The following is a 23,532-nucleotide window of genomic DNA, read 5'->3' on the forward strand; positions in this document are numbered from 1 at the left end:
GTGCTGCACCCGGGGGCGGGAGAGAAGGAGGGGGGAGAAGGACGCTGAAAGCACTGGGGAAGACAAAGGGGTGGAGAAGGACGCTGAAAGGGGAGGGGGGAAGACACTGAAAGCATTTGTGGAAGACAGAGAGGGAGAAGGACGCTGAAAGGACATGGGGAAGACAGAGGGGGAGAAGGACACTGAAAGGACATGGGGAAGACAGAGGGGGGAGAAGGACACTGAAAGGACATGGGGAAGATGGGGGGGAGAAGGACGCTGAAAGGAAATGGGGAAGAGAGAGTGGGGAGAAGACGCTAGCAGGGTAGAAGACAGAGATGCCAGACTATGGGGGAAGCAGAGGGAAGAAGATGGGTGCCAGACCAATTTGGAAGGGGGGAGAAAGGGAGAGGCACAGTAACAGAGCAAATGGAAGACGCAGAAGGAAGAGAGACAGTGGATGGAAGGAACTGAATGAGAACATGAGGAAAGCAGAAACCAGGCAACAAAGGTAGGAAAAGAATTCTATTTCTTTTTTTTTTTTTTTTTGCTTCAGGATAAAGTAGTATATTAGTTGTGTTGATAAAAATTTATAAACAAAAGAGGCTCTGGTAGAAACCCGTTTACAAAGTATGTATTCTTCCCAATTAATATTTCCAAATTAATAAATTATTTTTGTTTATTTGTAAATGGGTTTCTACCAGAGCCTTTAATTCAGTAGCATAATTAAATGAAATAATTATTTCTGAAGTTTAAAGGGACGGGCGGGGACGGAGGGGATTCTTCACGGGGACGGGCGGGAACGGAGGGGATTCCTCGCGGGGACGGGTGGGGACGGAGGGATTCCTCACGGGGACGGGTGGGGATGGGTGGGATTCCTCACGGGGACGGGTGAGACTTTGGCGGGGACGGGTGGGATTTCTGTCCCCGCGCAACTCTCTAACGTAGACCATAGAAGTCCACCCGACACTGTCCTTGGATTCCAACTTCTGAAGTTGCTATCGAAGCCCACTCCAGCCTATCTGAACCATCTTGTCATTTGCTGGACTATCTTGTCATTAAGGAGTAGAGGAGTAGCCTATTGGTTAGTGCAGTGACTTGAGAAGGAGGGGAACTGGGTTTGATTCTCACTCTAGCTCCTTGCGACTCTGGGCAAGTAATTTAACCCTCCATTACCCAAAGTACAAAATAAATACCTGTGTATATAATATATAAACCACTTTGATTGTAACCATAGAAAGGTTGTACAATACAGTGGAACCTTGGTTTGCGAGCATAATTTGTTCCAGAACCATGCTCATAAACCAAAGTGCTCATATATCAAAGCAACTTTCCCCATAGGAGTTAATGGAAACACGGGCAATTTGTTCCACATCCCAAAAAGACACCCCCCCCCCTCCAAGGCCACTGGCATGCTTCCACCCCACCCCTGAGAACCAGCATTGCCCGCCCGCCCAAACCCTTACCGTGATCTGGCACGCAGCACCAACCTACAGGACATGCCGGAGTCGAAAGAGCCTGCCAGTCATCTCTGCTGGGCCTTGAGTATCTGCACATGCTTAAAGCCTTCTGGCTCCTGCTCTCTCTGAGATTAGAATCTCAGAGAGAGTGGGAGCCAGAAGGCCTTGAGCATGCGCAGATGCTCAAAACCCAGCAGAGGGCAGTCGGCAGGCTCTTTCGGCAATGGCACGTCCTGTGGGTTGGTGCTGCGTGCCAGTGCCCGATCGCGGTAAGGGTTTGAGGGGGTGGGGAGGCGATGCCAGTTCTCGGGGGTGGGGGTTTGCATATCAAGTCAAAGCTCGGTTTGCGAGGCAAGATTTGCGAGAGTGTTTTGCTCGTCTTGCAAAATACTTGCAAACAGAGGGTTTAACTGTATATCAAATCCAATCGCCTCTCCCCTTTCCCTCTATATAAATATGGATTTATTAACTAAGTAAGACACTACATTTATGAATGATAATAAAGGAGATTAATAAGACATTTGGGGCCCTGCTTATTGCCAAAGTGATAATAGTTGTATAGTACCCTTGGAGTGTTGTTCCTGGTAAGGGTGTCCATGCTGATACAACAGCTATACAAATGAAAAATCTAAGAAGCTTTCATTCATTTTATTAGCTTTAAATAGTGGCACATCGTTCTCTAGTTTCTTGCTATGAAATGAAGAGAGCATACATTTGTGGCATCCAGGTTCATTGTGCAGTAAAGTAAGAAAACAGAATTTATTATTTATTTATTTAAAAATTTATATACCGCAATTTGATTGAGATTTAAAGGATCTTTAAGGAAACTTACTGGGGCATAAAAGGCATAAGCATTAGTAACCAAAAAATTTGTTCGTGTTTTTTTTCCAAGTTCAAAACACTTCGAATTTCAACTCCACTTACTGGGCAAAAGTACATTAAAGAGGATAATCCCTATGTGACCCCTGTTTCCACAGCAACACACAATGTGAGCCGACTTCATACCATGTTGACAGGACTTAAGAATGCACCTAGTGAAAACCTTGTGCAAATACTGAGGTTAGTGATGACATTAGTAAGTATACCTACTTATTACTGTATGGCAATGTGCATTGTTTATGGGCCAGACTTGCCTCAAAAAAGAACCTCGTTTGTGAAAATACCCTCCCCCCCCAAATTAGAATTTATATGTACTGTATATATATGTGAGAGTTTCAGTATACAGGAACTCAGAATAACTCATGGAAATTTGCCTACAAGCAAATAATGTCCAGAGTCCATGCTACATCTTTAACTCTCTTTGTATATTTTTATAAATATTAATATGTGTATAATTGTTAATATTTGATAAAACACTTCTCAAAAAAATAATCCCAGAGCAATTAAAACAACACCATGATAGTATGACAGTTTTAAATTACTTAGCTGGGTGCTAGATGCGGTCCCAATAGCTAAGTTCGTAACGTCTAGCATTCAGCTAAGTAATTTAAAATTGTTGTATTGTCATGTTCTGGGTATTGTTTGAATTGCCCTGGGATTATTCATGTAGCAAATAAATGTGTTAAATTGTCTTATCCCAGGACAAGCAGGCAGCATATTCTCTACATATGGGTGACATCACCGACGGAGCCCCCTAGCAGACATTTTCGCAAGCAGACTTGCTTGAAGACCTTCAAACTTGCGATTGGCCCGCACATGCACGCGAGCCCCTCCCGCCCAGTCTAGGGCATGCGTCTCCTCAGCGGGTCCTCAGTTCTCTGTTTTCCGCGGAGCCAGAAGCACTGCTCCCTTGCTTCACGCAATATCATTGTCCCTCTTGCACCACGGCTTGTTTGGTAAGTTTCTTTTGAGTCACTGTGCTCGTGTCTATGGTTTTTTTCGTCTTTTTCTTTGTTTTTCGGTTTGTACCTTTTTGATCGTGTTCCCGGTCTTACTCTGGCCACCTGGCCTCGCGGGGCCGCGGCCATCTTTTTTCTTATGTCCCGGTCTCGTTCCAGGTTTAAAAACTGTACTAAGTACAACCGGGTTATCTCCATCACCAACCCTCATCGTTGATGTGTGGAGTGCCTGGGTGCAGAGCACCGCACTGAGTCATGCCCCCATTGTGTGACTTTGCAACCGCGGGCTCTTCGTCGGAGGGTGGCCAAGATTCTCCAACTCTTTGGTCCCATGGATCCTGCGGGACAGGCCTCGAGCTCAGCCTTGGCGCCCTCATTGGGCGCTTCAGCCTTGAAGTCCTCGGCGCCCTCGTTGGACTCTTCGGCCTTGAAGTCCTCGGCCTCAAAGTCCCCGTCAGCCTTGAAGGCTCCAGCCTCGGCCCCTCCTGTTACTCCGGCCTCGGGTAAGTCTCCTCTTTCCTCCTCAGGTGTGCCGGCAAAGAAGCCTACCTCCGAGTCTCATGCCAGTGCCCCCTCGTCGGCATCTTCGAGACATCACTCTAAGCGTGCCTCCTCACGTAGGGAATAATCTTCCTCGAGGTCGCCCCCGAAGGAGCGCACGCCTGCACCTAAGACCCAACCACCTTTGGTCTCGGTGTCTATGTTCGAGGACATGCTTAAGGCTATTCTTACCATGCAGCTTTCCTCGGTGGTGAGCCAACTGGTCCTGACTTCGAAGTCTCAACCCAGTCTCGGTCTGACCAGCCTGAGCGTCCCCTCGTTTCTCGAGGCCCTGCCCGCAAAACTCACCGGGTTCCCTCGAGTGATTCTTCATCCCCCGAGTCACCTGTAACTTTTCGGGGTTCCAGACCAGGGGGTTGTTTTTCCCCCGCTACTTTGTCGAGGTTTGCCCCTCCTAAGAAGCCCGGGCTTCTCTGCCCCTTTGGGGCAGGTCTCTGCCCGCAAAATCTTCTAGATACACGCTTGTCCTCGAGTTGGACTCGGGGTTGTCCTCCCCATCAAGGCAGCTACCAGCCTCTAAGGGGCCTTCTTCGAAACCAGTAGAGGACTTCTCCTTTACCCAGTCTTCCCCGAAACGTCACCAGTTACTTCCTCAGACCCCGGATCTTCCCCAGCCCACCTTGCACGGGGTCGTTCCTCCAAGCCCCCCAGACACTTTAGTAGGGCCTCTTCAGTCTCCCATTCGCGGGACTCCGAGGCCCCGGCTTACTATTCGAGGGAAATTTCCCCCTCTTTCTCGGCTGCCCCCAGATCTCGCTCGGGGTCTCCTCAGGAGGATGAGTCTTCTTCTCGACACTCCTCCTTTACTCGTTTCATCTCTGACATGGGTAGAGCCTTGAAACTGGACCTACAGTCTGAGTCCCGTTATACCCAGGAATATCTGGAGGAGATGGGTGTTGATCTGCCCCATGAGGCGTTACGCTTGCCTTGGCACCAGGTTCTCCAGCAAACCTTTCTCCGGAACCTTGAGACCCCCCTATGCGGCACGGCCATTCCCTCCAAGTTGGAGTTCCGTTACCGGACGATCCCGGTTAAGGGGTTTTAGAGTTCTCAGCTTTCTCATCAGTCCTTGATGGTTGAGTCTTCCTTGAAGAAGTCCAACTCCTCTAAGGTTTACGCTGCCGTCCATCCAGGCTGAGAGGGCCGTACAATGGACAAGTTTGGTCGTCGTCTTTACCAAAACTAAATGATGGCGAATCGTGTCCTCAACTATAACTTTCTCTTCACGTCCTTCCTCCGGTTCTGTGTGGACACGTTCCGGGAGGACGTTCCAGAGTCTCGGTGTCGGGAGTTTCGCCTCCTAGAGGAGACCCTCTCCCAGCTCCGCCTCTATATGTTCCAGGCGGCCTACAACACATTCGAGTTGTCCTCGAGGGTCACGGCCTTTGTGGTCGCCATGCATCGCCTCGCTTGGCTTCGTCTTTTGGATGTGGATCCGAATCTACAGGATCTTCTTGCCAATCTCCCATGTGTGGGTCATGAGCTCTTTGATGAATCTATCAAAGTGGCCACCAAGCGCCTTTCGGACCACGAACGGTCCTTTGACTCTCTGGTGAAACTTAAACCGAAGGCCCCCACGGCTCAGCAATACAAAATTCCTCTCCGGAGGTATCCGCAGAAATCTACTCCTGCGTTCTCCCGGCCTACCCCGAAGTGGACTCAACAACAGCAGCCACGTCAAACTAAGGCCCAGCCGCCGTCTTCGGCGAACCCTGGGCCGTTTTTTGATAATTCCAGTCCGAGCCTTCGGGCTCCCTTCCTCATGGAGCCTTCCCCCCCTCCCCATCGGGGGTCATCTCCATCATTTCTAAGCCCAGTGGGAAGGTCTTACCACTGACAGTTGGGTGCTTTCCATCATCCAGGACGGGTACTCCCTTCACTTCAGTCACGTACCCCCAGACCTGCCTCCAAGAGAGTTTCCTTCTGCTCGGTCTCAGTTGCCTCTCCTTTTGGAGGATGCTCAGGCCCTTCTTTGCCTTCGGGCAGTCGAGGAGATTCCCCCAGACCACTGGAACACTTAACGGCTTAGTTCCTCAAGACTTAATGCCCTCGTTCCCGTTCTCACAGCCTGTGCTGGACGTCCTGGGAGCATCTCGGAAGGAATCCACTCGCCAATGTTACCATCAGAAGTGGACCCGTTTCTCTTCCTGGTGTGCTACTCGACAGCAGGAGCCACTGTCTGCCTCCTTATCTGCTGTCCTGGATTATCTGTTACACTTGTCTGGCGCTGGACTCAAGTCCTCTTCGGTTCGAATCCATCTTAGTGCAATTGCTGCTTTTCACCAGCCGATTGACAGGAAGCCTATCTCTGTTCATCCTGTGGTTTCCCGATTCATGAAAGGCCTTTTCCACGTTCATCCGCCCCTTAAACTTCCTCCTGTGGTTTGGGATCTTAACGTGGTCCTTGCTCAATTAATGAAACCCCCGTTTGAGCCGCTATCGCAGGCTCACTTGAAGTATCTTACTTTGAAGATTGTGTTTCTTATTGCTCTCACTTCTGCCCGTCGGGTCGGTGAGCTTCAAGCCTTGGTAGCGGACCCTCCTTTCACTGTCTTCCATCATGATAAGGTGGTGCTCCGTACCCATCCTAAGTTCTTGCCTAAGGTTGTTTCTGAGTTTCACATCAACCAATCCATTGTTCTCCCTGTGTTTTTTCCGAAACCCCATTCTCACCCTGGAGAGGTGGCTCTGCATTCTCTTAATTGTAAGCGTGTGCTGGCCTTTTACTTGAAGTGCACTGCTCCTCTTCGTACTGCTCCCCAGCTGTTCATCTCTTTCGATCCTAATCACTTGGGTCATTCTGTTTCTAAGCGGATCATTTCTAACTGGTTGGCCGCATGTATCTCTTTTTGTTGCGCTCAGGCTGGTCTCTGCCTCCCGAGTCGAGTCACTGGCCACAAGGTCAGAGCGATGGCGGCATCTTTTGCTTTCCTCCGCTCGACTTCACTTGAGGAATTCTGTAAGGCTGCCACTTGGTCCTCGGTTCATACGTTTACCTGGCACTACTGTCTGGATACTTTCTCCAGGCGTGATGGCCATTTTGGCCAGTCCGTTTTGCAGAATCTGTTCTCCTAAATTGCCAACTCTCCCTCCATCCCATTCTAGTTAGCTTGGAGGTCTCCCACATGTAGAGAATATGCTGCCTGCTTGTCCTGGGATAAAGCACAGTTGGTGATATTTCCTTCTTTGGTGCTCTTATGTTTTTATTAGGTGTGTCTGAATAGACTCTCTGTGTGTAACATACACATTATACCTATTCCTCTTTGAAAGCTACAATGAGAGTACCCTTTCCATTCCACTCAGTATTTTATAGACTTCTATCATATCACCTCTGAGCCATCTCTTCTCCAAGCTGAAGAGACCTAGCCACTTTGGCCTTTCCTCTTAGGGAAGTCGTCCCATCCCTTTTATCATCTCTGTACCTTTTTGTAATTCTGAAATACAGCGACCAGAATTGCATACAGTATTCGAGGTGCTGCCATACCATAGAGCGAAACAAGGGCATTATAATATTTCCTAACATGGTATTTGCTTTCTTAGCCGCTACCACAGATTAAGCTGAGGGTTTCAATCTATCCTCAACAATGGCACCTAGATCATTTTACTGGGCAGTGACTCCTAACTTGGAACCGTGTATAACATTACTATAGTTTGGGTTCCTCTTTCTCACATGCATCACTTTGCACTTGCACTGTCACATATTGTCCTTTTGGTTTTTTGTATTCCAGGTATCTAGCATTTTTTTTATTTCTTAAATTTGAATTTCAAAATAATAAACAAGACATATTAACTTATTAAAAAAAAAAATCAGAACAAAGTTTCACATTCAGAATTGCCATAAAGAGTCAACCAAGCAAAAAAAAAAAAATAGAAAAGGAGTGAGGACCAAAGAAATACCAGAGATCTCGGAAAGAATTGGGAAAAAGAAGAAAAAGTCGCAAAAGTATGTAGATCACAAACTAGTCTATCAAGCCTAATTGCTTAACTGTACTGTAATTCGGCCATTAATTGCCTGGTTCATTGTGCAGTGAGTCTTCCTAAAATCTAAAAAGAAATACTATTGAGAGGGGTAAAACATATGTGAAACATTAGACAATTTCACTATACATTTACAAGGAAATCTGAGCAGAAAACTTGCACCAAGATGAAATAGATTCTTAATGTGTAACGAGATGTTGTATTTTTATATTGGCAGGATGTGTTCCAGGGATCCTTCTCAATCAATTTCTAACAGGTTGAAAGAAATGTATGAAACATTTTGTCAACATACAAACATTGATGGAGAATACAGTAGTCATGCCAAAGGTTAGGTTTATTAGTTTGTATAAAATATGATAACATGCAGGTCTTTGGTGTGCTCAATGTGTCAAAAACCGAACGTCTATGGATACACAAGGATTCCTGCACATACTCCTGCCCATCCCTTTCCTGGGGAAATGACACCCTTACAGCCAAATACAACATCCATAGCCTGGGAGTGATTCTCAACTCAAACCTGTTGCTCTCAGATCATGTATCAAAATTAGTGTCTTCATGTTTCTATTACCTATGCCAGCTAAAGTGCATCCGTGCTTACTTTTCAGAGAACGTTTTTTTCCAGCTACTATATGCATTTGTTTTATCCTGCTTAGATTACTGCAACGCACCATCTCCCATCTCTAAGGCATGCAAAGCGCTGCAATCCGATTCATGAAAAACCTGGGCTTTCACAACCACGTCACCCCTGCACTAATATCCATGCACTGACTGCCTATCCTAAAACAATGTGCCTTTAAAGCCCTGGTTCTAGCCTTCAAGACATTCCACAAAATGGCACCAAGCTAAATAGCATCAAAACTAGAAATTTATGTCCCAAACTGATCACTGAGATCCCAAGCAGAAAAACGGCTAGTCCTTCCATGTCTGAAACAGCCCGGAAACGCTCTTATTCACATTTCATACCCAGATTATGGCACATCATCCCCCCCATCTATCAGATCATTAAACAGTCTATGGAACTTCAGGAAGGCTGTGAAAACCTTCCTCTTTACAAACCCAACTCCATAGCTTACGTCTGCACCCCTGACTGACGGATCTCAAAAACATTGCCTAATACACCAAACGGACTCTAACCAAAACCTGTAACCACCCCAAGCATCACCTGATCTACCAATCACTCCAAACAATATCAAATGTACTATATTCTAAAAAAACAATCCTCATTCCCAGTAAAACTTATCACTGATACCCACCGGATCAAAAACCCACCATATTTTCAACAATGCACAAACCTGCAAAGCAATTTTACCTTTATGTTAGGCTATGTCCATACGGAAATGATGTAATATAAATCACTCTATCTACTTGGAAAATGCTGCAATTTTAAAACATCCTATGTCCACTAAATCTGTATTTCCAAATCTATATGTTATACTGTAAAAGCTGAAATTTATACCCCTATGTCCACCAAGTCTATTTCCCACCAAAGTTTATCCTGTTTATACTGTGAATGTACCCTTGTGACCCATTGTGGGCTCCTTTGGGAGGACGGACTAAATAAACTAATGAATAAATAAAATAAAAATAAATTTAATAGCGTAGTTTTTAATGATGGTGCTTGCAGGATTTTAAGTGATTCCTGAAAATTTCTTTATCCCTCAGAAACTGTTTTCTTTTACCTTAAAATCACTTAAAGTCTCTGAAAATTTCCAAATTTACACAAACATATGTTTTGGGGCTTATGAAGATAATGTTACAGATCCCCTTTGTGTCACTGTAATTTTGATAGTCCACAATATTAGCAATAAAACTCTTAATATTTAAATATTTAAACAGCACTACTATTCAATAAATCTCTGTCACACATAATTATTTGAAATATCGTCACAAAATACTATTTAGTTAATGAGAAGCTGGATTTTCAGAAGTGCTTCTGATTGGAATTATTTGCACCATTCAGGCCTGCAGAATCAGTCATCATCAATCCACTTTGTCTTTATCCATAATAAAAACAACTTAGCTGATCAGTTCTCAATTTTGTCAGCTGGGAACAAAATCCAACATGTTTTGCCTGCTGGCTGTATTGGGATGTCCCCTGCAGATTAAAAAATTTTTAATCTTCATTGCATCCTTCCATGTTTTTAAATATAATCGTATGTTATTTACTATCAATTACAGCCTCTCAAAATAAAAAAAAACCTCTAATACCCTTTTTTGCCCTTACCTACACATTGTCCTGCCGTTCCATCCTGAACCTACTCCTCATTGTCAAGATGGCGGCAGCAGTGTCTTGTTTCATTGTATTTCCACCAACATTACAGGATCCAGTGATGTAATTTCCTCATACAAGCATCACCCATTTAATCTCTAAATTTAAACCCATCGGAGCTCCTGTCTTTAATTTAAAACTCCATTGCTCTTCTTTCAAATTAAAGAGCTTTTCAGGATCACTACCCTCCCACTCAGCCAATTAAGGAGCTTTTCCGGATTACCACCCTCCTACTCAGCTTTTCCTTGATCAGTTATTCTCCTTTCATATCATTCACTGAATGTTTCTGCTCCAGCCAGTAATGCACCAATAAGGTCTGTGTATTTTTTGTGGCAATCCTAGATTTGTGATCATTCAGTCAAATGTGTACTGGTCTTGTGCTCCATCCAACATAAATCAATTCACATGGGCATATAATTACCTATAAATTAAAGAGAACCTGGTGGTTACCTATCAGTTAAATACAACATAAACAAACCACTGATGTAAGTCAAAATGACACTGCAGGTAATTTTTCTTTTGTTATTATATAAACAGGAACAAGCCTCAGATTATGGAGTTACATCCATTCAGGGTTTTTTCAAAGAGAAAGAAAATTATTTTCTCTTACTCCTGCTTACATCACCGACTTGAACCCATCCTCCCTACCTTAATTCAAACAACTAATTTATTCTTTCTTCAATTATGTAATCTGTTTAAAACATGTATAAATTGATTACTACTAATTTATGTTAGACTCAATTATTTTAAATACTTAATCCTTAAAAGACCTCACAATTCATTAATATTTAAGAAACCTCACAGTTCATTTCAAGACTGAAAACTGACAGGAAAACTATTTTACTTCACTGAAAAGTGCACAGGGAAAAGTCTTTAGCAGCACTTATCTGGGCTATACGACATCGGAGGGAACGCTTCCAGGTCAGCTGCAGGAGCAAACACTGCAGCAAGATGGAGAAGGGAGCCGGCAAGAAGGTAAACACCGGGGCTGCACGAAATCCCTCACAGGGCCGCATGTGGCCCGCAGGTTCAACACCCCTGCCTTAGCATTTAGTGTGCACTAAATCGATTAGCACACCTTAATAAAAGAACCCCAATATGGCAATACACAAACTAACTTCTTCTCGTATTCTTTTTTGAATCAGCAGCTGCCTTTAGGCATATTTTGTCCTTTTTAACCATATCACTAATCTCAGATAACCCCTTTTCAAGAACTGCTGTTGCTATTTGACCAATTATTCCTTAAAGTATTCTATATTTGAACATAAACATCTTGCCCAATGAAATTGGCTCACCGGTAGGTTATATTTTAAAGAATAAAGATGAAATTATGATATTTCAACAAAGTGTTCCTTTCCCATGATTTCCTAGTCCAGTTCATATTTGACTGAATGAGCACAAATCTAGGATTGCCACAAGTTTCGCTGGTGAATCACTGGCTGGAGCAGAAACATTCAGTGAATGATATGAAATGAAGAATAAATGATCAAGTAAAAGTGGGGTGGAAGGGTAGTAATCAGGAAAAGCTCCTTAATTTGGAGAGAACAGCAATGGATATTTAAATTAATGACAGTAGCTCTGTTGGGTTTAAATTTAGAGAAACAAAATGACACTACTGCGATTTTGACAATGAGGGGTAGGCTCAGGATGGAACGGTAGGGGACAATATTTAGGTAAGGGCAAAAAGGGTGTTATATGTATTTTATTTTGAGAGGCTATTATTGAAAGTAAATAATACTGTATATGATTATATTTGAAAACATGGAAGGATGCAATGTTAATAGTTTGAAAAATGTTTTTAATTTGCAGGGAACATCTTTGATGCAGCCAGCAAGCAAAATATATTGGATTTAATCCCCAACTGACAAAATTGAGAACTGATCAGATAAGTTGCTTTTATTATGAAAATATAAAATTAATAAATCATAATAAATTAATACATTAAAAATCATAGAACAATAACCATGGATAAAGACAAAGTGGATTGATTGTTTCTGCAGTCCAAAATGGTGCAAATAATACCCGTCAGAAGCATATCTGAAAATCCAGCTTCTCATTAAAAAGCATTTTGTGAAGATAATTAATCAAAATATATATGACATGGAGATTTATTGAATGGCAGTACTGTAATTTTGATATGCTTACAGTAATTGTAAACATTAATAACTGGGAAAACATTAGCTGCATTCATTCTGACACATCTGTTAATTCCTTAACAGCAACTTTTAGGACTTTTATGTTACCAGTATTTTGTTTTTCATATATCATTTCTTCAAAAAGCTGCAAAATGGTTTGCATTAAAACATAATTCCAGGATCACGTGATGCCGTCTCGGTGAGCCGACGTGCGTGAGAAGAGCTCCCGGGCCCGCTTGTTTCTTCGATCTCGGCCGGCGTTGCTATCGGCGCAGTCTGCTCTCCCCGACTTCCGGTTTCGGAGGGGAAGTCCCGGCAGCGTTTTACACTCGGTTTGGGGCACTATGGCTGCAAAAGTGACCCGCAAGGAGCGGGAGAAGCCTCGGGCTGCAGATCTCAAGATGGCGGAGCCGGCCCTCGTGTCTCCCTCTTCCCCACGGTCTGAGTGGGTGGCGGATGTTATAACGGAGGTGCGAGCAGCGATACAGGACACCCTTACCTCTCAGCTTCAAAAGCTCTCCGACAAACTGGATGGCTTGGATGCTTCTGTGAGCCATATTAGAGCGGAGTTTGGCTCTTTTCAACAAAGGGTATCTGATTTGGAGGACTCGGCCGGGCAGTCTAGGGAGGCTCAGACAGCGGCGGACTCCAAAATTCGCCAGCTGGAGCTTAAGGTGGAGGATCTGGAGAATCGCTCCAGGCGCAGCAATTTGCGACTTGTTGGCGTTCCCGAGTCGGTGTTGGATGGGCAGCTGCACTCCTTTCTGGAATCCTGGCTGGTGCAGTCTCTTCAGCTTCCTTCGACTGCGGGGCCCCTGCGGATTGAAAGAGCGCACCGTCTGGGAGTTCGCCGCCAAGATGCTACCCGTCCGAGGGTGGTAATCTTCAAGGTGTTGAATTATGCCCACAAGGTGGAGATCCTGCGGGCTATTCGGGCGAAAGGCCCCCTCACCTATGAAAATCAGAAGATTTTGTGCTTCCAGGACTTCTCGGTTCAATTGGCTGCCCGGAGAAAGGAGTTTGCTGCTGTCTGTCGTCAACTCCATGAGCGGCGTATCCAGTTCGCGCTTCTCTATCCTGCACGCCTCAAAGTTCAACATGAGGGTCGCTCTCACTTTTTTGACTCTGCGGCTGATGCCTTGGCTTATGTGCAACGTCTGGCGGGAGCGGCGCCTAGCCCCTGATCGTCCTCTGTTTCCTAGTTTCTGGTTTCTGGACTGTACTGGGCTGGCTCTCTTGCTGTTTTGCTGCTGCTAGCAAGCTGCCTTGGACTTTGCCATGGACTGTCGGTGGGGCGGTGGTGCTGGAGATTAGGGAGCTGCTGCCATTTTCTCTGCCTGACCCATGTCCGAGGACTCCAGCCCTTTGGTTTTGTTCCTGCTGTTCTTGTTTGCCTGTGTATTGGATTATAGGGCGCTATTCCTCCGTGGGGGATGGCGTGCTTTTCTGCCATGGTGCCACCATCTGCTTTTGACATAATTCTCGTTTTGTTTTCTCTCAGCATAAGGGGGATTATTTTATTTTATTTACTGATATGTTGTCTTCTTTGCGACTTATATTGGGAAAGTTTCCCCGCATAACTGCCTGTTCCTCCGCAGTACTTGTGCATTCTTGTTTTATTTGTTGAGATATGTCTTTAGTCTAATTTCCAGTACTTCTTCTTCGTGGGTTTGTGTTTAGTTTCTATGGAGGTTGGGGGGTGGGCTCGGGAGGGCTTTTCAGCGTGATTGGTATCTGGGTTTCTCCCAGATCTGTGCATGAGAATTTGGGGGTTGGAGTTTGGGAGGTTGTTGGGGGGGGGGGAGGGCTGCTGGGTGGTTGGGGGCTGGGCTTGGGAGGGGGGTTTGTATGTGTGGAATGTTTGGAAGGGTGTGTTTGGGTGTGACTGGAGGTGGTTGTGTGACCCGGGGTATTGGTGTTTGGCTGTGTTTGTGTTTTTTTTTGGACTATGGGTGACTTTTTGCTCTGGGAAGGAGCCGCTGGCTGGGACGGTTCCCCCGGTAGTCTATTCAGCTATCTTTCTTTTTATCTTAGCTTTTCCTACTCATGGTAATTAAGTTTATCTCCTGGAATGTCCATGGTATCACATCTCCTGTTAAACGCCAAAAAATTCTTAGTGCATTGAATCGACAAAAGGTGGATATAGCATTTTTGCAGGAGACCCACCTCTCTTCTGCGGAACATGCTAAACTCTGCCGGTGGTGGGTTGGTGAGATCTTGGAGTCTTCGGGTCTGCACCGGAAGGCGGAGGTGGTCATTTTATGTCGTAAGGGTCTGCATTTGACTACCCATAAGGTATGGTCTGACCCGCAGGGGCGTTATCTGGTAGCTAAAGTGACACTTAATAGGCAGGATTTGCTCTTGTGTAATATATATGCTCCTAACACTTGGGATGGGTCCTTTATGCGTTCCCTTACCAGACTTCTTCATCAGGACCTTCCAGTGGTGTTGGGTGGGGATTTTAATCAAGCTTTTGATCCCACTATTGACAAATCTAATCCCCTTCCTCACGACAGGTATGCCCCGAATAGAGGCCTTCCCTTGTTTGCCTCTTCTATGTCTTTGATTGATGTGTGGCGGGTGTTACATCCTGGAGACCGCGACTACACTCATACATCTAGTGCCCATGCAACGCAGTCCCGTATTGATTATTGGTTGCTCACGGATTCCCTGTTTTCGCAGGTGAGCTCGGCGGAGATTGGGGGATATGATGTTTCGGATCATGCTATGATTGTTCTTATTTTAGAGTTTCCTGGAGATACCCCTGGGGGCTTTCATTGGCGGTTTCCTCTCTCGCTCTATTCTGATCAGGAGTTTCATGCTTTCCTGGTAGATAAATGGAAGGACTATGCTTTTCACAATGCGTCTCATAGGGGTGACTCATTTCTTTACTGGGAGGCTGCTAAAGTGGTGTTGCGGGGTGAGATCATTGCTTACTCTAGCCGAAAGAAAAAAAGGCGCGACCGTCAGGTGCTCCGGCTGGAGCGCCAGGTTCAGGATGATCGTCGACGCTATGGGGCTCACCCCACCGGAATCAATAGAGCGTTATTATTGGCTTCGCAGTTGTCGTTGCGGGAACTATTACATGATCGGGCTATGAAGTCTTTGACATACTATAAATTTCAACTGTATTTGCATGCTAATAAGAGCGGTAAGCTTCTGGCAAATTTGATTCGACGTGCTAAGGGGTTTTCCCCAATTCTCCATCTCCGCCGGGCAGATGGTGGTTTGGTCCACAAAGATGAGGATATGGCGGCGGTGTTTCACCATTATTTCCAGGAGTTGTATGCTGCTCCATCGGTTTCTTCGTTGGCGGGTGATCTTTATTTGGATCAGGTCTCTCATCCGGTGGTGACAGAAGCTCAGAATGCACGTTTGCAAGCTCCTTTTACAGTTGAAGAGCTATCGCTGGTTCTTGGTAGTTCTCCGCTGCAGAAGGCGGCGGGGCCCGATGGCTTTCGCAGTGAATTCTATAGACTTCTACTTGCGGACGTGGCCCCAGTTCTGGTTGATGTGTTTAACACTGCGGTACGCGAGGGGGCTCTTCCGCCTTCTCTTCGGGTTGCTCAGATTGTGGTTCTGCTTAAGCCCGGCAAGGACCCATTAAAGGCCTCCTCGTATCGCCCCATATCCCTGTTGAATGCTGAAGCTAAATTCTTTGCTAAATTGTTGGCCAACCGGTTGGCGGGTATTTTGCCCTCACTGGTGGCGGAGCCTCAAGTTGGGTTCGTCAAAGGTCGGTCGTCCACTCGCAATTTACGTACTATATTGGCTTCGCTGGAGTGGGTGGAGCGGGAGCAGGTTTCTTCTTTGCTGGTCAGTTTTGATGCCCATAAGGCCTTTGATAGGGTTTTGTGGGATTTTTTGTTTTGTACTCTTCAACATTATGGTATGGGAGGTTTCTTTAGTGATGCGGTGGCTGCGTTATATCATGATCCGCTGGCCAGGGTGCTGGTTAATGGAGTTTCTTCGGCGGTGTTTCCAATTCAGCGGGGTACTAGACAGGGTTGCCCCTTGTCTCCTCTTCTTTTCGTGCTCACCTTGGATCCCTTAATTCGCGAAATCTCTGCTAATCCGGCGGTTCGGGGTGTTTCTCTTGGCGGCCGAGAGTTTAAGATTTCGGCATTTGCAGACGATTTGTTGGTTCATTTGACCTCCCCGTGGGAATCCTTTCCTGCTCTTATGTCGCTTTTTACGGAGTATGGCGATTTTTCGGGCTTCCAATTGAATTATGATAAATCTTTGGCATTAGCTACGGCCGAGGCGGTGCGCTTGGAGTGGCCGGGGCAGTTTCCTTTACGGTGGGCGGATGGCGTATTCAAATATTTGGGAGTGCAGCTCACGAGCAGTGTGGGACGGTTATATCGTGCTAATGTAGATGTTTTGTTGGCCGCTACGGAGGGTTGTTTTGCAAAGTGGATGTCTCTACCTCTCTCTTTTTATGGTAGGGGTCAGTTGTATAAGATGGTTATTTTTCCCCGCTGGTTGTATGTACTCCAGTTGCTGCCTCTTTGTCTGCGTCGTAGCGATCTTCAACGGCTTCATAGGCAGCTGACCCGATTCCTCTGGCAAGGCAAGAAGTCTCAGATATCGATCTCTTATCTGTTCGGCTCGGGAGGGATCGGTGGAGTGGGGCTCCCGGATATTGGCCTCTATAATCTGGCTTGCTTGTTGCGATTTTTGGGAGACTGGTGCTTACAGAGTGATGACTATCTTTTTCGGGACTTTGAACATGCTCTTTTCTCTCCTTGGCACTTGTTTTCGCTGTCTCAGTTACCTGTTCGCCTCTTGCCTCCCGCGTTCCGATCTAGTTTCATCCTTAGGTCGTGGCGTTTTTCTTGGAAGGCATTGGTAGGGTTACTGGGGGGGGACCATCAAGTTTCGGATCAGTTGTCTATACGGGGGAATCCGCAGTTTCTGCCTGGCTGTGATAACTCGGTCTTTGTGCGATGGACTGGAGAGGGGTTTCTTCTTCTTGAGCATTTATTGGATGAGGATGGGGCGATGAGACCTTGGGGAGATTTTCCCATGCTTCATTCTTTGGGTGTGGGAGGTCTGTTTGCGTACCGGCAAATTCATCATTATGTGGGATCCTTGGCGCGCCCGGGCTTACGGTTTCGATTGGGTAACCAATTTCGTCTATTTTTTGCCCAATTTTATGCTTGTGGCTTGACGGTGTCTGCGTTGCATGGGGCTTTGCGGCGGCTTACTCCTCAGAAGTCTTATACGGCTCTGGAGAGCTGCTGGGGTAGAGATCTGGGCATACCTGGTGAGTCCTTGAACTTTCCTTCCCTTATTGGTCGTATCTCTTCTATTTCTATTAGTGCAGAACTGAGGGAATGCCAATTTCGAGTGGTGTATAGGGCGTATTTTTCCCAAGAGCGGGTCCACAAGGTTGGGGGCATTTCTTCTCCAATCTGCCCTAAGTGTACACTGGGTTGCAACTCCTTTTTTCATGCATTTTGGGGATGCCCTCGAGTGAAAGTCTTTTGGAGAGCCATACTCCGCTTTTTGGAGCGGCTGGTTGGTCACGCTATTCCGATGTCTCCGGTAGGCTTGCTTTTAGATAGATATGAATCTTTGCGAGTGCCTGCTCGGAGACATCGGTTGCTGATCCGGAAGGGTGCTGTTATAGGAAAGAAGATCATTCTTAGCGTTTGGACGCAAGACATAGCGCCTGCTTACTGGGCTTGGAGGAATCGTTTTCATAATTTGATGCTCTTGGAGCAGCGCCATGCTCGATTATCTGTCCGGCGGTCGAAGCTTTTCCTGCAGACCTGGGACCCCTACATTTCCTCGCTTTCCCCTAGGGCCAGAAGTCTGGTCTTGAATTCACTCTGTTGTTGATACCTTATGCTCTCAGCTGTTTTCCCCGGGTTGGTGGGTGGATGTTTGGGAGAGTGTGAAAGGTGGGTATGAGTGGTTGGACGTATGTGGAGTTCAGGGGGTAGGGTGGGAGTACACATTGTGGGTGGGAGGATGGGAATTGGTTCTCTTGTTTTGTTTGATCTGTGCTGAGCGGCATAAGCAAACAGCTTGCTCAGCATAATCCTTTCTTGCTGGGGGGGTTTTTTTTTTTTTTTTTTTTTTTTGGGTATGGATTGGGTCTCATGGTGTGGGTTTGGGTTGGGGTGGGGGTTTGGGATTTGGAGTGGGTGGGGTTTGGGGGGATCCTTTGGTTGGGGTGAAAATGTGTTTGATGGTACATTTGATGTTCGCGACCTTGTTGTATGGTCGTGTTGTCTTGTGTATTTACTGATGATGTGCCAATAAAACATGATTTATACTAAAACATAATTCCATGCAAGTATGAGGAAATAATACATAACAAATCATATTCCATAGACTGACTGAAATAATCAGGCCTTATAGTGTTTATGAAAATATAGGACATCAGTAATATCCATATTAGTAAATTTATTCCACAAAACAGAGCCCATAAAGGAGAAGACATGCTTCTGCATTTTATTCAGTTATACCCTCTGATCTTTCCAACAAACTCTTTTGAGATAAGTATAATCCTTGATACAAGCCACTAGTGTGTCTGGAGCCAATCCTTGTAAAATCTTAGACTAAAATTGAAATAGTAAAATCGATCCTTTTGTTCTATATGTAGCTAATTAAGTTCCCATAAAACTGTAGAAACGTTATTTTGTACCTGCAATCACTCTTGTAGCAATATTTTGAGTTAACTGCAATTTTGCAGCTGATATTTAAGCAATTCTGCATATAAAGCATTGCATTAATCGTGCTGAGTAATAATCCAAGCATTGACCAAAGTTTGTTTAATAAAACTGTTTTCTAATGTGTATTTATTTCTGTAACATCTCTCAGATATTGCTAGCAAATATTTTCGTCTTGCGGAGATTCTTTACTACAAGGTGTTGGATTCTATCATTGAGCAAGAGAGGAAACATTTAGGAGGCATAGACTTATCTGTAAGTAGCTTTAAAAAATGCATTAATTACTATGTTTGCACTGAAGTTGAATATATTTTAAAAATACGAGTGTTGTGCAAACAGCAAGTAGAATTATTTTAACAGAGACTGTTTTTATGTGCATATAAATTTGAACTTCTCACTAAATAGATAGATGGTATATCATCAAGTATCTGTCAACGAAGAAATAGAAAAAGCCTTAGAGGTGGAGCCAGCCCCTATATAGGTGTTAAGTATGGAGTAACCAACCGCATTTGCTCACATTCAGTCATCGTCAAAACACCTTCCCTGTTTTTAAAGAATCATAAGTATACAAGTAAAAATAATTTTTTTTCTTAAAGTGTGAATTATTCCAAAAACTCAGTATCAAAATTAGAATATCACACAGTCATCAAAGAGGCAGTTTTTCTCTGATGTTTAGGTTAAGAAAATGAAAGATTTCACTTTTTCTGAAAAGAAATATTTAATAATATAAGCTTATGTTCAGTTTAGTGCTGCTTTATAACTTGCCCTGATGCAGTAGTGTACTTTTTTGATCACTGAGAAACGCTGGCTGCATCGGGTTTATGTAGTGATGGCTACTAGTTATCCTAGGACAAGCAGGCAGCAAATTCTCACATGTGCGTGACATCATCCACAGAGCCTGGTACGGATAGTATGAAAAGTGTACTGTCACTTTGTTTTAAGAAACTTTGTGACTGCCCGCACCATGCATGCATGAGTGCCTTCCTGCCCAATGTAGATTTGCGGTACCTCAGTTCTTCAATTTCTGCGGAGTGAAATAGTACTTTTTTGACTGGACTCCATTCAGAATTTATTGCCTTCCCAATATTGCTTTATTTTCTCTTCTTTTTAATAATTTCTTTTCCTTATAATATCTTTTATTTTGTTCGTGTTAAAAAAAAAAGAAGTATATTTTACTTTTTTCTTTTCGTTCTATCTCGGGCTTCGGCTTCAGGGGTTTTTTCCTCGGTGGGTCTCTCTCGTTCATGTCTTTCAAAATTGAGTTTAATCTTGCCAACAAAAATTGCAGCTCTACACTCTCGAGGAACGTAGGGAGAGGGGAAACATGATCGAAACATTTAAGTACCTCACGGGACGTGTCGAAGTGGAAGATGATATTTTCTTTCTCAAGGGACCCTCGACCACAAGAGGGCACCCGCTCAAACTCGGGGGCGGAAAATTTCATGGCGACACCAGAAAGTATTTCTTCACAGAGAGAGTGGTTGATCATTGAAACAAGCTTCCAGTGCAGGTGATCAAGGCAAACAGCGTGCCAGACTTTAAGAATAAATGGGATACCCATGTGGGATCCCTACAAGGGTCAAGATAAGGAAATTGGGTCATTAGGGCATAGACAGGGGGTGGATAAGCAGAGTGGGCAGACTTGATGGGCTGTAGCCCTTTTCTGCCATCATCTTCTATGTTTCTATGTACCCCAGGGCTCCCCGTTATCGCCAACCCTATTCAACATCTACTTCATTGGGACACCTGCTACAAAGCCTAAATCTCAACTTCCACATTTATGCTGACGATATCACTGTTGTGCTACCACTATCCGGTCTGTCGCCAGACTTCATTAATCTCCTAATCAATACCCTAAATGAAATAGAGCTTTGGATGAAGGCCTTCAAGCTAAAACTGAACACAGAAAAAAACAAATTTTTCCTGGCATCTCCCAATGAAAAGATAAAAGACAACACGATTCACGTGAATGGCCGAGATTACGAAATTGACCAAACTGTAAAAATACTAGGAGTTACCCTTGAAAGACACCTGTTTTTTTGTGTTTTTTTTTTTTTTCTGTTTTATAAATCTTTATTCATTTTCTTATGTTACAACAAGTGTTTCAAATAAATTCATTATAAACTTGAATAATCACACTTGATTAACTTACAGATTAATATCAAATTTAAAATTTCTTTAGAAAATCAATATTTTATAAAGTTATAATATTATGTAAGAAATCTAAATTAATATAATTATTATTGAATATAATAATCTCCCCTCCCTCTCTCCCTCCCTATCAATATTGAATGAGAAATCTTTATTCATTTTCATGTTACATCAACAATATAAATTCATACTAATATTTCAGAAAACTAAATTTATATAATTCTTAGTTAATATAATAATATCCCATCCCCTCCCCCCTCCCTTCTATTCAGTAATACATGAATAAAATTTTTAAATGTTATTTTATCCATATTTCATATTATAAATCTAGTATTAATATATTATATAATATTTAGAGATATGATCTCTTTTTCTTCTAATCAAATTCTATACATGGGAAAATTAATCATTCTTTACAATATTCAGTTAATGGTCTCCATATTTTTTGAAATTTATCTACATGTCCTTTTTGTGTTGCTGTAGTGAGTTCCATTTTGTATATATGACATACAGAATTCCACCAGAATGTATAATTTAATCTGTCATGTTTTTTCCAATTGAATGTGATTTGTTGTATTGCTATTCCAGTTAAAATAAAAAGAAGTTTGTTATTACTTGATGATATTTGACTTTTTGCTCTCATAGTTGTTCCAAATAATATAGTATCATATGTCAAGGCTACCGGATTTTCTAACATCCTATTTATTTGGGGCCAGATTGATTTCCAGAATGTTAAGATGAATGGACAATAGAATAAAAGATGATCTAATGTCCCAATTTCAACATGACAGTGCCAGCATCTATTTGACCTAGAGCTATCTATTTTTTGTAATCGAACAGGGGTCCAGAAAGTTCTATGTAAAAGAAAAAACCAAGTTTGTCTCATAGATGCTGATACCGTACATTATCCCAGGACAAGCAGGCAGCATATTCTTAACACATGGGTGACGTCACCGACGGAGCCCTCGGTACGGACCTTTTTAACTAGAAGTTTCTAGTTGGCCGCACCGCGCGTGCGCGAGTGCCTTCCCGCCCGACGGAGGAGTGCGTGGTCCCCAGTTTCTTCGTTTCCGCGGAGCGAAGAAGACGCGTGTGTTTTTTCAACGGCCGTTGAAACCACTTTTTTGCCTTCCCGCTCGCGCTTTTTTCCTTATTTTTCCTCTCTTTACCTTCGGGTTTATTTTTCTTTGATTTGCAAAAAAAAAAAACTTTGCTTTTTTCCCTTTTTTCTTTCGTTTTTGCCCCGGCGGGGCCTGTTGCCAGTATACAGGCCTCGGGCTTCGATTTTGCGGAGGCTATCTTCCCCTTCATGCCCCCGCAGGTCGGTTTTAAGAAGTGCCAGCGGTGTGCACGCCCGATCTCCATAACTGACCCACACAATTGGTGTTTGCAGTGTCTGGGTCCGGAGCATCGGGCGGACTCCTGCACCCGCTGTGCCACTCTTCAAAAGAGAACCCTTAAAAACCGAAGAATTCAACAAACTCTTCTCTTCGGCACCGAGTCGGCGATGGACTCCTCACCTTCAACGGCGGTACCTCAAAAATCGGCACCGTCGACCTCGACACCGGCCGACCCCACATCGGCGTCGCTGGCGCCAGGTAAGCCGGCTAAGAAGCCTTCCTCTTCCCTCGAGCGCCCTCCAGCTACGGTGGCGACACCGTCCCTACCGGCATCGCACCGGTCCCGCAAACGCTCCGCCCCGATCTCGGTGAGTGCCTCGTCATCGGCCTCCTCATCGCCGGGGCGTGGAGCGGCATCCAAGGAACCGAAGAAAAAAGAAAGCGGTTCCGATGCCACCCCTAGATGACCGTATCTCGGCCATCTTAAAGGCTCAACTCCAGGAGCAGTTGAAGAAACAACTTGAACAACTGTTGCCCACTATCCTGGCACCGCTCCTTCCGGTACCAGACCGGCCCGAGCCCCGTACCGAGCCCCCGGTGTCCACCCCTTCGGTACCGGTGAACACCTCCATGCCGATCCTTTCGGCCCAACAACTTCATGGCGATCCGGTGGTTCATTCTCAGGCCACACTGGATCCTCCCCGGCACCAGGCGGTACGGCATTCTTCTCGGGACCGAGATCGACGCCGGTCGTCCTCCCCTGGTGCCGTTTCGGTGCGCTCTGGAAAGTCTTTGTCCAAGACTCGCCATACCGCGCCCTCCACCCCGGTGTCTCGACATGCACCAGAGGTCCGGGACCCTGACTTATGGGAGGAAACTCCTCTCGGTACCGAGGAGGATCCCTCCTCATCTGATGAGGAACCATCGGCACCCAATGTCACCTCTAAACCAGAGCAGTCCTCATTTTCTAAATTTCTAAGAGAAATGTCTGCTGCCCTGTCCCTTCCACTAGAATCGGACTCAAAGAAGTCTCAAGCCTTTCTAGAGGCTTTAGACTTTGAGCAGCCTCCTAAGGAGTTCCTCAAGCTTCCCGTGCATGACATCCTGCGGGAAACATTTTACAAAAACTTGGAAAGCC

At 44.8% G+C, this 23,532-nt stretch overlaps 1 protein-coding gene across 1 annotated transcript in view; it reads left to right on the top strand.

The window, feature by feature from the left end:
- RBL2 (RB transcriptional corepressor like 2) overlaps positions 1–23,532 on the top strand; it is a 177,348-nt gene that overhangs the window by 50,073 nt on the left and 103,743 nt on the right. The window contains exons 9-11 of the mRNA XM_033942896.1: positions 2,332–2,498; positions 8,034–8,143; positions 19,055–19,158. Of these exons, the coding sequence (XP_033798787.1) occupies positions 2,332–2,498; positions 8,034–8,143; positions 19,055–19,158 (381 nt within the window). The remainder of the gene's footprint in view (positions 1–2,331; positions 2,499–8,033; positions 8,144–19,054; positions 19,159–23,532) is intronic.

Source organism: Geotrypetes seraphini, chromosome 4 (genome assembly GCF_902459505.1).
Source record: "Geotrypetes seraphini chromosome 4, aGeoSer1.1, whole genome shotgun sequence".
Taxonomy (NCBI): Eukaryota; Metazoa; Chordata; class Amphibia; order Gymnophiona; family Dermophiidae; genus Geotrypetes; species Geotrypetes seraphini.